This window comes from Gambusia affinis, linkage group LG11 (genome assembly GCF_019740435.1).
Source record: "Gambusia affinis linkage group LG11, SWU_Gaff_1.0, whole genome shotgun sequence".
In the NCBI taxonomy this organism is placed as follows: Eukaryota; Metazoa; Chordata; class Actinopteri; order Cyprinodontiformes; family Poeciliidae; genus Gambusia; species Gambusia affinis.
This window is the reverse complement of record NC_057878.1, coordinates 15,004,397-15,016,683: the sequence shown is the minus strand read 5'-3', so window position 1 is coordinate 15,016,683 and position 12,287 is coordinate 15,004,397. Positions and strand designations below refer to the sequence as shown.

The window sequence follows — 12,287 nt, the reverse complement described above, 5'->3', positions numbered from 1 at the left end:
AAATCTCCAACATAACACCACAAAACAGTGACACGGAAAGCCGTGATAGAAAAATTTTATCAGCTAGGTTGGCTCACTTCACAGCAACACCTGTCAGAACGATTCCTGTTAGCCCATTAGCATGAGCAGCTAAGACTTACCCACTGTCTCGCATGACATTACTGTCTCCACAGTCACAGGCCCCACCAGCCTGGCTCCTGAACATGTTGAAATCATGGCCCGTATGGTCTCCATTATTAAAACACTCAGCACACAGTGACATGCACGGAGAGATGCCGCAGGTCCGACATCGGTATGCCACAAAATTAGCGGTCCAAACCAGTCCGCACAGAGTCGCGTTGTCATAGGAGCGGACGGTTTTACAGAACTCCTCGAAACCTTCGCCTCCCGCGATCAGACATTTACACCAGTCCAGGGCTTCTGTGTCCGCAGCTGTTTTTTCGGGATTCAGCACGGCGTCGAGCAGGTCCTGAAGTTGTCGGAGTCCCGAGCTGTTGTCAGTCCGGGTTAAGTCTGCCTTCAGGTGGGCGGCAGTAGCTCTCTTGTCCCGGCGTAGTAGCGACGCCGCCATCATACACTCTAGCTTGTTGTCCACAAATGTATTTTTGTTATCTTGTTTCCATATTCTCGGGCTTTCTCGCGATACCGGAAGCTATACTGACTACTCGTTGTTACAAGCTAGCGATTTTCTTGTACATTATGTTCAGTTGTCTGCTACTGTAACAACACTATTGACACCCCTGTTTGCGTATTTTTAAATAGATAAGCCTGGCACGTATTATTCGTGTAACTAGTTCAGTTTATGCACAGTCATCTAAGTCCTGTTTTGTTTGAGCGTTTCTAGGCAACTGATAGTTTGGGACCGTCCCACCCTGCTCAAAGTCTTGCCAGTTCACGGATTTACCATATATATAGTGAGAAGGCATTTTCATTGTATAAATGTCAACAAAAGGTGACCAATAATAAGTGTGCACACCCTCTCTTATCTGGGTTGGGTTCAGCATTAGATGAGGGAATTTTCTGGATTATACAGTAAATCATTTTTCATATTTAAAGACCCTTTACATAATGTGCTATAGGAGAATTCCAGGTGTAGTTGAAAAGATTATTTATTTTAATCCATCCATCTTCTATACTTCGTTTTCTTTGTAGGGTATAGAGGACTCTGCCAAAGGCCCAAAAAATATTTCTTTGCCAGTTTATAATCAAACTTTTTAACATCCATCCATCTGATCCTTGTAGGGTGATGGTGGGCCAGTGGCCAACTTCATCTTCATTGGCCAGAGAAGCTGGGGTACTCTCTAAACAGGTCAGTCCATGTTAGGGTAAAACAGAGACACAAATAACTTAAGTACATTACCTGAGGGCAGTTTATAGTGAAACTAACTGTCATATGAGTCATGTTTTTGGATTATATAAGCTTCAAGTACCAGGAAAAAAATTTATGTATGCATGGAGAGAACATCCAAAGTTCATGCAGAAAGACCTTCAACGGCAAATTGTTCTTGTTAAAAGCCAAAAACTTGAACTCATGGATAAAGTTGAGACATGTAGAAACATGCATTCCAATCTATGTTGCAGCAATACAGAAATTGGTATCTATCTACCAGAACAGCTCAACTACATAATTAAACATTCATTAAAACATTCAACGATAATTCAACGATGAATTAATCAGAAGTAATTCAGACTGGTATCCTGCACAAAAATACTTTCACAATCATTTTTCTAAGAAAAAAAATCTATTACCTTTCATATGCAGTAGAACTATAGTTTACATTCCAAACCACAGTATAGCTCCAAAGATAAGAACAAAAAACAATTCCCCAGTCCTTAAAGTAGGATTAATAATACTCTAGCAGGGAATTGGAATCGTAATAGCTTCTGAAAGCATAACAGTTATGTCTAGCATTACTAGTTCAGGTAATAAAACAAGAAAATAACCCCTGACTGATTCATCACATTCTTCAAAAAAGCATAACTCTTTACCAAAAAATGCTGTAAGTAAGGTTATTTTGGCTCCTGCATGTGGGAATAGAAGAAAATTAAAATGTAGAGCCATAATAAACAATCATCGCTTTTTAAAACAGCTGCCTTAGCATACAGCTAAGGTTGTATGCAAATCTGTCACTGACATTTAGGTTAACAAAGTTGAAGGGATTATTGTGAAATAAATGAAACATGAAGACAAACATAGAGCATTTATAAACTATAAGGAAGTTCCAGAAAGGCATAGGGAAACATTGGGAAAGAAAACTTTATTACACGCTTTAGAAAGGGTCACATAGGTGTTGCATTAAACCAGAAAGGTGTATCCATCAGACGATGGATAAACATTCAGCAGGTTTGAGTGATCATTGTATGTGCAGGAATTTGTTAGAAGGCTTTTATGGAATCGATATGAATATGAAAGAGATTTCCAGACTTTTAGAAGCATCAAACCAGATAAAGTTGAATTACACAACGGGAAATTTTGTATAACAAATTCTTTCAATAAAAGGTAAAGTTATGTCATTTAGTTTGTCATCAACACCTAGTTTGTAATTTTCTGATAATTTCCCGTCCACACTCCATTGCAGTAGGTGGCGGTAAGGCATCCTGTAGTTGACCTGCAATACGCCAGAAAATATCAGAAGAAAACTAAGAAAAAGCGGAGTAATCAGCTTGTAGTTGTATTTTTCACCCCTCGAGGGCTACAGAACGCAATGTTGTATAAAAACCGGTTGAACTAAAAGAAGAAGAAGAAGCAGCAGCAGCATTGTCGGGTTTGTTTTGGTTTATGAGCACCAGTGTGAGGAGGAACATGCGGATTACCTTAAAAGCTTACTTTTGCTGTCTGTAATTCAGAACTATTTGACTTAATGTTTTCTCTCGGTGTTGGTACATTGCTGTGGAAAAATCACAGTATCGCGAAATGAAGCTGAAGGAGTTGGAAAGCTGCCTGCAGCAGGTAGACACATTTGAGGAGCCAAAAATCCTCTTGGAGCAGTATCCAACCAGCCCTCACATTGCAGGTGAGTTGGTGAGCATCGGAGCAGGCGTTCGCAGACTGAATATATCTAAAAAAACAAACAAAAAAACCCCAACACAATTATATTGTTTCCCTTTTTCCCCACAGCATGCATGCTTTACACCATTCACAACACGTTTGACGACATTGAGGGTAAACTTGTGGCAGATTTCGGCTGTGGTTGCGGAGTCCTCAGCATCGGGGCTGCCATGCTGGACGCAGGGTGAGCGAAAGATCCCCGTGTGACAGTCCTTCTTGTTGAGCCGCTTTCTGATGTTTTTGTTCTAAACAGGTTGTGCGTCGGTTTTGAAATCGATGAGGACGCACTAGAGATATTCAGAAAGAATGCAGAAGAATTTGAACTCTCTAATGTGGATCTGCTCCAGTGTGATTTATGCCACCTGGAAGCAGAGGCTTATGGCCAAAAGTTTGACACCGTTATAATGAATCCACCGTTTGGTACAAAACACAACCAAGGTGAGTTTAACTCGACAAAGAAGTTACTGGTAATTTCGTTTTATTGATTAGAAATTGGTTGTAACGGGGTGATGCTGGGAAAAGTACTTGATTTCCTTCTCGCACTACAGGTGATCAAAGACATGTTAATATCACACAAAGATAACCTAAGTAAACACATAAGCATGTTTTCTACTAATGATCAAGTCCAATGTGGGAAGAAACAAATCTAAACATCCCTGGTTATATATGCAAAAACTAATCACCTTCGTCCTTACATCATGAATTGTAATTAACTACAATGTATCAGTCTGGAAAGGATTACTTAACCCCTTAAAGCAATTTTTAGCATTCTGGAAGGCAAACTTTACCAGCAACAACATTGACAAAAGCATCCATAATTTGCTTATGCACGAATTCAATAAGGATTTTTTTAAAATACTGTATTTTGGCTGCATGTTCTATACAAATCTGTTATAGGTGAGTTCATGTTAAAAGTATTTACAGTTTATACTGTTTTCAAGGGATGGACATGAAGTTCCTCCGCGCTGCTTTAACCATGTCAAAGATGGCGGTTTATTCGCTTCATAAAACATCAACACGAGAGGTAAGCTCCAGCTCTGGATCAGTTCACCCTTCTGCAAATTTATACTGATGCTTCACTATTTTATTCTAATTTTCCTTCCTTTATTACCCATCTACATTACCATTACCTTTAAGTGTTCTTCCTTTAGTCGGTAAGCATTTATAATTGTGTAGAAATAAAAAAAAAATGCACAAATTTGGTTGCGAAGATTTTATATTACTAGTGTTTCTGCTATTCCATAGCTTAAATTTAAGACCTTTAAAGTTCTTTTAAGACCAGTCTCATCTAAAGTCAAATTATTTTAAAAGCCAAATTACATTAAATATACACTCTCCAGTGCTGAACAAGCATACCATGGATAATGTGACATAAACAGATTGGATTTTAATCCCCTTGACTTTAAAAAGGAATAAAGAAGAAGCAACATGTACAAATTTAAGATGTAACCAACATTAATTTAAGACCTAGTAAGGAAACTGTGAGCATGAGATTTTAAGACCCCACAGAACTGCTCATTACATCTTTCATTTTTTGATTGTGCTTCTGATCCTTGTTTACATAAGACAGACTGAGGTATGATTTGCCAAAATAATTCCTACCGCTTACAAGAAAATTTGATGTGAAATTAATAGTTTCCAGTAAAAAAAATAAAATAAAAATGCTGGTATTACTAGCCCAATTTCCCATAAATCCCATGTTAAATGGAGGCATTTAAGATGGAGCTGTTTGAGACTCAGTCTTACTAAATCGGTTTAGAGATCCTTTAAAGTTTGAATTTAATATTTTAAGTCATCTGATGTGATGCCAACATGTTTGACTGTATGTGATTACAGCACATACAAAAGAAGGCTAATGACTGGGGAGTGAAAATGGAAGTCATTGCAGGTTAGTGAGACAATTCAATCCTTTCTAGTCAAAGGAATATTAAACCCTGATTGTGTTCTTTGTTCATAGAACTGAGGTATGATTTGCCGGCTTCCTACCGCTTCCACAAGAAGAAGTCGGTAAGTTCAATAACAATATGCAATATCGTGCACTTCAGATTCAAAACAAAAATTTATTTTTATAAACATTTATAATTTGCTACTGTAATATGCAAACTTAAAAAAAATCATGACTCATTCGGATCACTCAATGTAGTAAATCTACAAAATAAAAAAAGAACCAACCAATGGCACACTAATTCTAGGTATCACTCAGATGAAATTAGACCGTCAAGTTTACATTGATTGTGCTAAAATTAAAACACTTTCCAATGAGAAAAAAAAAACATACAAATAAGAGGCAAAAATTAAAGGGTTTAAAAGGCTGAAAACTGACTCCAAGTTTTCCAAATGTTTCTTCAGGTTGACATCCAGGTGGACTTTCTACGGTTCTCCAAAACCTGAATATTTTTTACTGGAATGGGTTCTAAGTTGCCTCTGCAAAACAGGACACATTGAATCATCTGTAAATGTTTGAGAATGAGGATGCTGCTGCTGAGAATATGTAATGCCATGCAAAGCATTTCTATTTTGTATTTTTGTGTATTATATTGGGATTTTATGTGATAGATCAACACAATGCAGCACAATTTTTAATTGGAAAGAAAAATGTACATACTCTTAGTACTATACAGAAACTTAACTCAAAAGAAAATCCATTGCTTTTAGTAGTCTCACATTTAGTAAACTGAGTCCAGTTGCGCTCTGGAAGTCCCAGAGATTTTCATCTGAACAAACAGCAGCATGAATATAGATAAAGAGGTAAAGAGCAGTGGGAGCACTCATAGCTAGGAACCTTTATTCCTGGTTTGATATTTGGTGTAGGTTCTCTGTAGTCTAAATAAAGCAGTTTGTTTGTTCAGAGAACTATTATGGACCATCAATTGAACCTTTCAACCGGGGATTTTTTTTTTCTTGATTCTTCTACAAGAAAGATAATCGTGTGTAAAATACATAACACGCTAAACAAATTTGTTTTTAAAGTATGCATTTTCTTTCCACTTCACAACTTTGTTTTAAAGTGTTGCAGAGAATATAATTTGGGCTCCTGTATGTTATATCAATATTTACACTTACCTTCCTCACCCTCATCGTCATCCTCATTATCACTATTGAATTTTGTTTTCTTTCCCTGGAACTGAGTCCTGCCTTGATCTCTGCCACCTCTTCCCCTTCGGCCTCCTCTTCCTCTGCCGCCGGATCTTCCTCTCCCACCTGTTTTAACCAGACCCAACCTATCAGCACTTAAGAGTATCTTTGCTACTATTGCGCAAGAATGTGATGCCTGGAGACAAAAACGGACCTCTGCCTTTTGATCGATTGTACGATTCCTGTTGGGCTTCGATGATCTTCTTCAGCATCTCTTTCTCTTCGTCTCCCTCCAGCACCTGCCATGTAACGCTGCTGCCCTTCATTTTCAGCTCCCCTTCGTTTGACTCTTTGGCTTTCTCAAAGGCTTCTTTTGCGTTCCCATCAAACAGAAGTGTACCCTTTTGTGAGCAATAACAAAATTTAAAAAGTCTTCCACTGCTCTCCTGTACACATTTTTTTTTTTTTATTCTCTTTTCAGGCTTAACTTCAGAGTCTTGTACAGCAAAAATGTCAACAGCATTTAGGAAATTTAGGAAACACAGGAGAAAAGGAGGCCAGATAAGGACACAGACATAAAAAAGAAACAGGGAAGGTAGATAAAGGAACGATGGGCCGAGGTCAGAAAATAAGGATTACAGACAAGGAGGGCAAAGTGAAGAACTGATAGACATAAGGAAGGAAAGAAGGGACAGACAAAAAGAAGAAATTAAAGGACAAAGAAAGAAAAAAGTCTCAAAGGACATGTTTTCCATGTTCTTCATTGCTTTTTCCATAATGTTCCAGACCTGAATAATGGGGAAATAAAACTCCGTACTATTGCAGACTGCATAGGAATCCTTGCAGACAACATACCTCGTTGGCTCCTCTTGTGAAGTCAACCCACTTGATCTTTCCGTGCCCAGAGAACGTGGCATGGAAGTCCTCTCTTGAAACATTTTTGAGCTCTCCAGAAAACTTTAATAAACATCCAGTCTGTTCATCCAGAAGCAAACCCTGCAAATCATAATTGCATATCTCAATAAAAACAATCCAAAAGCAGAAATGAAGCTTCATGAGTGCATGGTTTCGAAACCTTACCATTTCTTTTTCCTCAGCATTTTTCTGCTGCTGCTGTTTCTCTCTGTAAAATGTTTAGATAAGGTGGATCAGATATTTTCAACAAAGTTTCTAATAAAAAAGACCAAGTCCTGTCAACTCACTGCTTTGCTTTAGCTTTCGTCTCTGCTTTGTAGTTTTTCCTCTCTTCTGCCTTCTTTGCATGGTAGGCTTCCCTGAAAGAAGTAAAAGAACAACCCAAGCATAATTATAAATGGGATATTATTTGGTGTTAAACACTTTTTAACAAAAAATCTTGGGAAGTATGAATTTTGCTTTTAGCATTTGTCATGTCAAAACAACAAAACGAATGAAGCATGGAAAAGACTGTTTCTGTAAGATAATCAAAATTGCAAAAAAATAAAAATAAATAAAAAATAAAATACTGGTGAAATTAGAGTCCTTTCTCCATTACTTCTATCCAAAGCAAGAAAATAATTTTAATTTGTTATAATATTTTATGAACATGTCCTAGTTTTATGTTCATAAAAATGCTATTTTGGCATCAGCCTCTTCACAAGAAGCAACTGAGCTCACCTGGACAAGACGAGCATCTCGTTGTCTTTAAATGTTTTTACATCGGTCCGTTCCAGGAACTGCTTCGCTGATTCCTCTGTTTCAAAGCAGAGGAACACGGATCCCTGCAAAAGACACGAAGGAAATAAATATTTATTCAAAGTCCTCCAACCTTTTAACAACTAAAACTATTAAGTGATGCTTTTCTTCTACCTTGAACTGCCGATGGACGTTTTTTCTCATCTGAATGCTCTCTATGCTGCCTTTCTCGTTCAGCCACTCTTGAACCTCATCAAGAGTTGTTTCAAGAGGAAAACCTTTCTGTAAAAGAAAAAGCACCATTAACAATAATGCTAGAAATAAAGGAAAGGAATTGCCATATTAGAGTATTCCAGTCATCTCTGGTACCACTTTTTCTTTTTTCATAAAATGCTCAAGGAAAAAACAAACTCCACACAATGAGCCATGGATGACCTAACCTGAATCAAATTCAAAAGTTGTTGCCTCATAGCAATCAGGGTCCCTGGATATTTTCTAAACTTTTTCAAACTCAATTTTCCATAAGCTCTCAGCTCTTTATGTTTATTGCAAATTTAAGACATGATAGGCAGACTTCAAATCTGCAGAAATACAGGAACAATAGCAAAAGGTAGGAACCCTCTGAATTAACAACATTGACAACAGGCTGTTAAAGTAAATTGTTGTTTTTTTGTAGATATGAATGAAAAAATGGTTTATCTGAAGCAGATGGCACCAGTATCTTGAATATAATAAACAAATGTGTATGAAACTTACAATGTACACAGATCTGTGTTTCACTGCGTCTTTGTATTCATCATTCTGTTCTGGTAAGGGTTTATCTGGAGACCTCCTTATTTTTGTCTTGTCCTCGCTGATCTCCAAGAGACCACTCTTCGATTTCTGGAGTGCTGAAATGACGACGCTGCTCTCTGTAGTTAAAGCTTTCAGTCTGAAAGAGGACGAGGTGAAGAAATGGTGTTTTAATTGTTCAGACAGGTAAAAGTTGTGCAACTCAACAATCCAATTAAAGTAATCTAAATATTGTTTATCAGCAAGATAGTCCAGTAACCAATTTTAACCAGTAGGTTAAATTTTGGGAGATTTTGGTGGACACTCCTTGGGATTGTTTTGTTTTTTTATCTCTTCAAACATCAGTATTTCAATCCAGTACCATGCATCTGAGGCTCAGTGATGTTGTATTTGTTCAATATTCGAAAGGAATATGAAGAATACAGTAATATGAAACCCAATGCAACCCCAAAGCACCATGACCTCATATCATTCCCTCACTGCGACATTTATTGATTTGCTGGGGTTGAATTTCTAAACCACTGGATGTAACTTACGTCTTTATAACAATCCTCAACTCACACAAATGTTATTTGATTACAAAAGGATTAGCTGATATCTATATGAAGTTAAGAGTTTCAAAGGGTAAAGAGAAATCAAACAAACCTGTTGAATTTAAGCATGGTCTCCAGCATCACCCAACCATCATCAAGCTGCAGCTGCTCTTTCAGAAACTTGTCTCTTGGAAGGTTGTGATCCCCAAAGTAATACTAGGTGGAAATAAGACATGTTTACACCTAAATGTATGTATACATATAAAATAATAGGATTACATTTTTAAGTCAGAATTACCTCTACTTGACGAGCCACTTTCATCTCAATGGGAGACATCTCTCCTTGGTTTTCAGCCATCCTTCTCTGCAGAAATCAGCAATACAGCCAATCAGCTGTTTTATGGTGCACTGTGCTGTTAAGTCTGTTGTCTCACATAGTTTTATCAATTCTTTCAGAACATGCAAATGTTCAAGTGATGTCCCCCTTGTTACTTGCCTTCCTACTAGGCAATATTTCAATACAATAAAGCTTCCCCCTCAACTTAAAAAAAAATGCTATGTTCCATAATCTATAGTGATCTTATGCCATGGGTGCTTTTCTGTACTATTCAGACAAAATTTTGCTCTTGATTGGAATTAATAAAATATTAATTTCTCTTGTTTAAAATTCACCACCCTTAAATCTGAGAAAAGGAGAACCACTTTAATAGAAAAATCAAGTTTTTTGGTTAAGAGAGTTTTTTTTAGGAAGCCGTTAGTCCAGTGGTCTCAAACTCCAGTCCTCCAGGGCCAGCTTCCTGAAGCTTTTACTGCTTCAGCACACCTGGCTTCAATATTGTCTCATTAGCAGAGCTCTGCAGCGCTAGACTGCTTGTTAGTGAGGCGGTAATGTAGGATAAGGGACAGATCAGTTCAGACCACTGCTTTAGTACTTTAAGTATCATTGTATTTTATGACTAAAGAACAGGGCACACTGCATAAAATTCACATTGTTTAGTGACCCTAGATATGACACCTTTATGATTTGAAATCATGACTCAAATGACTATCTCAAATAGACTAAAAATCCTGTTATGGGCTGGAATATATGTATATGTGTGTGTGTGTGTGTGTGTGTGTATTAAATGTATTCTTTAAACCATTCAGATCTGAACCTTTGTATTCAGAATTTTGTGTTTATCTAGAGCTTTGATCCGCATGAGTTTCACCTAAACTGTAAATTGAACTCATTAAATCCGCTATGCTAGTGTGCATAAATGAAAATAAGTGCTCACGTCATAGTACAAGACTAAATAGGAATTGGGCAAATACATTTGACTCAAACAACCGGAGGAGATTAACATTTCTTGGACAACTCACTCACCCTAGTTAGTATGATGATATGAGGAAAAGCTTATACAGAGGCAGTCAGATAGCTTGAAGTGGCTAACCATCCTGTTAGCTTAGCTTTTATTCAGCAGCTTTGCATATTCAAACATTTCAGGCATTAATGCACAGCCAGCTAAGTCAGTAGAATATTTTTAAGTTATAATGATGCTCATTTTAGTTAAAAGACACTTTAGTCCGTAAAGCTAGCACAGCTTCCCTATCTGCAAGCTACCGTAAGAAGCATACAATTCACCGACGCACATCATAAAATCCTCCTGTCCCTCTAAAATCCATAAGCTAATAAACGACAATACGAGCAGCATACTGGAGCATTCTCAGTACGATTAAATTAGGTACTTACCTTATGTTGAGTGTAAGTAAATCGCACTTTAAGCTCTAAAACACCAAAAGTCTTCACTACACTGCGCGCACGTTGTTCAACTGCGTGTTACGGAAAGTGTCAAGGGTCAAAATGCCTTACCATCGCATTTTCTTTCCAGGTCATAATGCTGCAATTCAGTATAAAACCAGCAGGCGGTGGCGTAGTACTGTCTACTGGGCATAGTGAGGTTCACCAGAGTTTTAGTTTCAATGAACAAATTAATGGTTGGTTTTATTGATAATTATACAAAAATATAACAAATGAGGCAAGAAAATAATTCAGTTCAATTAAATTTATCAACTCACAGTCACAACAAATGTTGTGTCAAGACAATTTACAAGGCAAACAGGTCTAACTCATATCTATTTAGATTAAATCCAATTGAATCTAAATATAATTAAAAGCAATCCGGTCTAGTCCAGAACAATATATTCATGTAGTCAGATTAAAATCTAATACCACACTAATTCCATACATTTATTACACCGTACAGTCAAAGTAAGTTGTTTTTTAAGACCAGTGATAGAAATGTATCGAGGAAGTCCGATCACTTGCATTGATTTGTTGACATTGCATCATTTCCCCTGTTTCAAGCATGAAAGTGATGACTTGGAAAACAAATCAGTTCTACTTAATATTCTTTCAGTTACACATTTCTGATCATTACAAAGTTAGTAAACAATATATATTTCTTTAAATTGAAATAAATGATAGGATTAAATCAATTTTCACTTTTTCCTAATCCATTTCCAACAAATAGTGGCAAGCTTATTGTTATGTTCTCAAATGTGTAAGCACATTATTTTTTTCTGGATACTTGTTTTGTTGTTTTTTGTTGTTGGAAATAAATTCATAAATCAAAATAAAAAGATAAATTAGAAAAATACTGCTAAAATACATCTTTTGCAATTGTGTTAGAAGTAATTTACAAAATATGAAATCATCTCTGAATGTAAAACTGAGCCCTGGACTGCATCTCCAAACCAATACTATGGCCTGTGTTGTGAGAAATACATGTTACAAATGTGGGTTTTTTAATTATTATTATTATGAAACAAATGGTAAAAATACATATTGATGATCATCCTACGCCAACACCACAATGGTTCTGGTCCCTTCCTTTGCCTCCTTATCTCTCAGATTACCAGAAATGCAATTATTAACATGGAAAGAACATCAATTATTTTGGATGAGAATATATTTACAAATAGGTCTTTCGATCTATTGTTACACTAAAAATGGTCAATGGAAAGGAGGAAGTGGGTGTGAAATTTCTTTATTTTTCTGTCACCAAGATTCTTCCTTTTCCATTTATTGATGCTTATTTTGAAATACCATAAGCCTGATTAAAAGAGATCCCCAAAAAAATCAGTAAACCTATATTGAAATAACTGGAAATGAAAAACAAAAAAATGAATAAAAGAAGTTGTCCTCT

At 36.7% G+C, this 12,287-nt stretch overlaps 3 protein-coding genes across 6 annotated transcripts in view; 1 reads left to right on the top strand and 2 right to left on the bottom strand.

Annotated features, from left to right (window-relative positions):
- Positions 1 to 677, bottom strand: part of ubr3 (ubiquitin protein ligase E3 component n-recognin 3) — a 39,612-nt gene extending 38,935 nt beyond the window's left edge. For all 3 annotated transcript variants that reach the window (XM_044131460.1, XM_044131461.1, XM_044131462.1), the window contains exon 1: positions 141 to 677. In XM_044131460.1, the coding sequence (XP_043987395.1) occupies positions 141 to 574 (434 nt within the window). In that variant the 5' untranslated portion in view covers positions 575 to 677. The remainder of the gene's footprint in view (positions 1 to 140) is intronic.
- Positions 436 to 7,325, top strand: mettl5 (methyltransferase 5, N6-adenosine). Of its 2 annotated transcripts, none has more exons than XM_044131465.1 (9): positions 436 to 523; positions 1,243 to 1,309; positions 2,906 to 3,014; positions 3,119 to 3,233; positions 3,303 to 3,487; positions 3,991 to 4,073; positions 4,886 to 4,937; positions 5,007 to 5,056; positions 5,399 to 7,325. In XM_044131465.1, exons 2-9 carry the CDS (start codon positions 1,247 to 1,249, stop codon positions 5,438 to 5,440), a joined length of 699 nt encoding a protein of 232 aa, XP_043987400.1. In that variant the 5' UTR covers positions 436 to 523; positions 1,243 to 1,246; the 3' UTR covers positions 5,441 to 7,325. The 2 variants fall into 2 exon arrangements, with proteins under 2 accessions (XP_043987400.1, XP_043987402.1); XM_044131467.1 differs by lacking the exon at positions 436 to 523 and adding an exon at positions 827 to 914.
- On the bottom strand, positions 6,096 to 10,968 carry ssb (small RNA binding exonuclease protection factor La). Its single transcript, XM_044131464.1, has 11 exons — positions 10,832 to 10,968; positions 9,401 to 9,466; positions 9,215 to 9,318; positions 8,534 to 8,708; positions 7,952 to 8,059; positions 7,760 to 7,863; positions 7,327 to 7,398; positions 7,205 to 7,247; positions 6,980 to 7,120; positions 6,339 to 6,525; positions 6,096 to 6,250 (listed from the first exon to the last, which is right to left on the bottom strand). Exons 2-11 carry the CDS (start codon positions 9,458 to 9,460, stop codon positions 6,096 to 6,098), a joined length of 1,149 nt encoding a protein of 382 aa, XP_043987399.1. The 5' UTR covers positions 9,461 to 9,466; positions 10,832 to 10,968.
- Positions 10,969 to 12,287: the final 1,319 nt, after the last annotated feature.

What these genes read in the sequence shown, in the direction of transcription:
- mettl5 (XM_044131465.1), top strand. Translation starts at nt 1,247, where the DNA reads ATGGTGGGCCAGTGGCCAACTTCATCTTCATTGGCCAGAGAAGCTGGG. An exon ending in GCTGCCATGCTGGACGCAGG is followed by an intron (nt 3,234 to 3,302) that starts GTGAGCGAAAGA and finishes TGTTCTAAACAG; the next exon opens with GTTGTGCGTCGGTTTTGAAA. An exon ending in ATAAAACATCAACACGAGAG is followed by an intron (nt 4,074 to 4,885) that starts GTAAGCTCCAGC and finishes ATGTGATTACAG; the next exon opens with CACATACAAAAGAAGGCTAA.
- ssb (XM_044131464.1), bottom strand. Translation starts at nt 9,460, where the DNA reads ATGGCTGAAAACCAAGGAGAGATGTCTCCCATTGAGATGAAAGTGGCT. An exon ending in ACCATGCTTAAATTCAACAG is followed by an intron (nt 8,709 to 9,214) that starts GTTTGTTTGATT and finishes GTCCTCTTTCAG; the next exon opens with ACTGAAAGCTTTAACTACAG. An exon ending in TCACAAGAGGAGCCAACGAG is followed by an intron (nt 6,526 to 6,979) that starts GTATGTTGTCTG and finishes TGCTCACAAAAG; the next exon opens with GGTACACTTCTGTTTGATGG.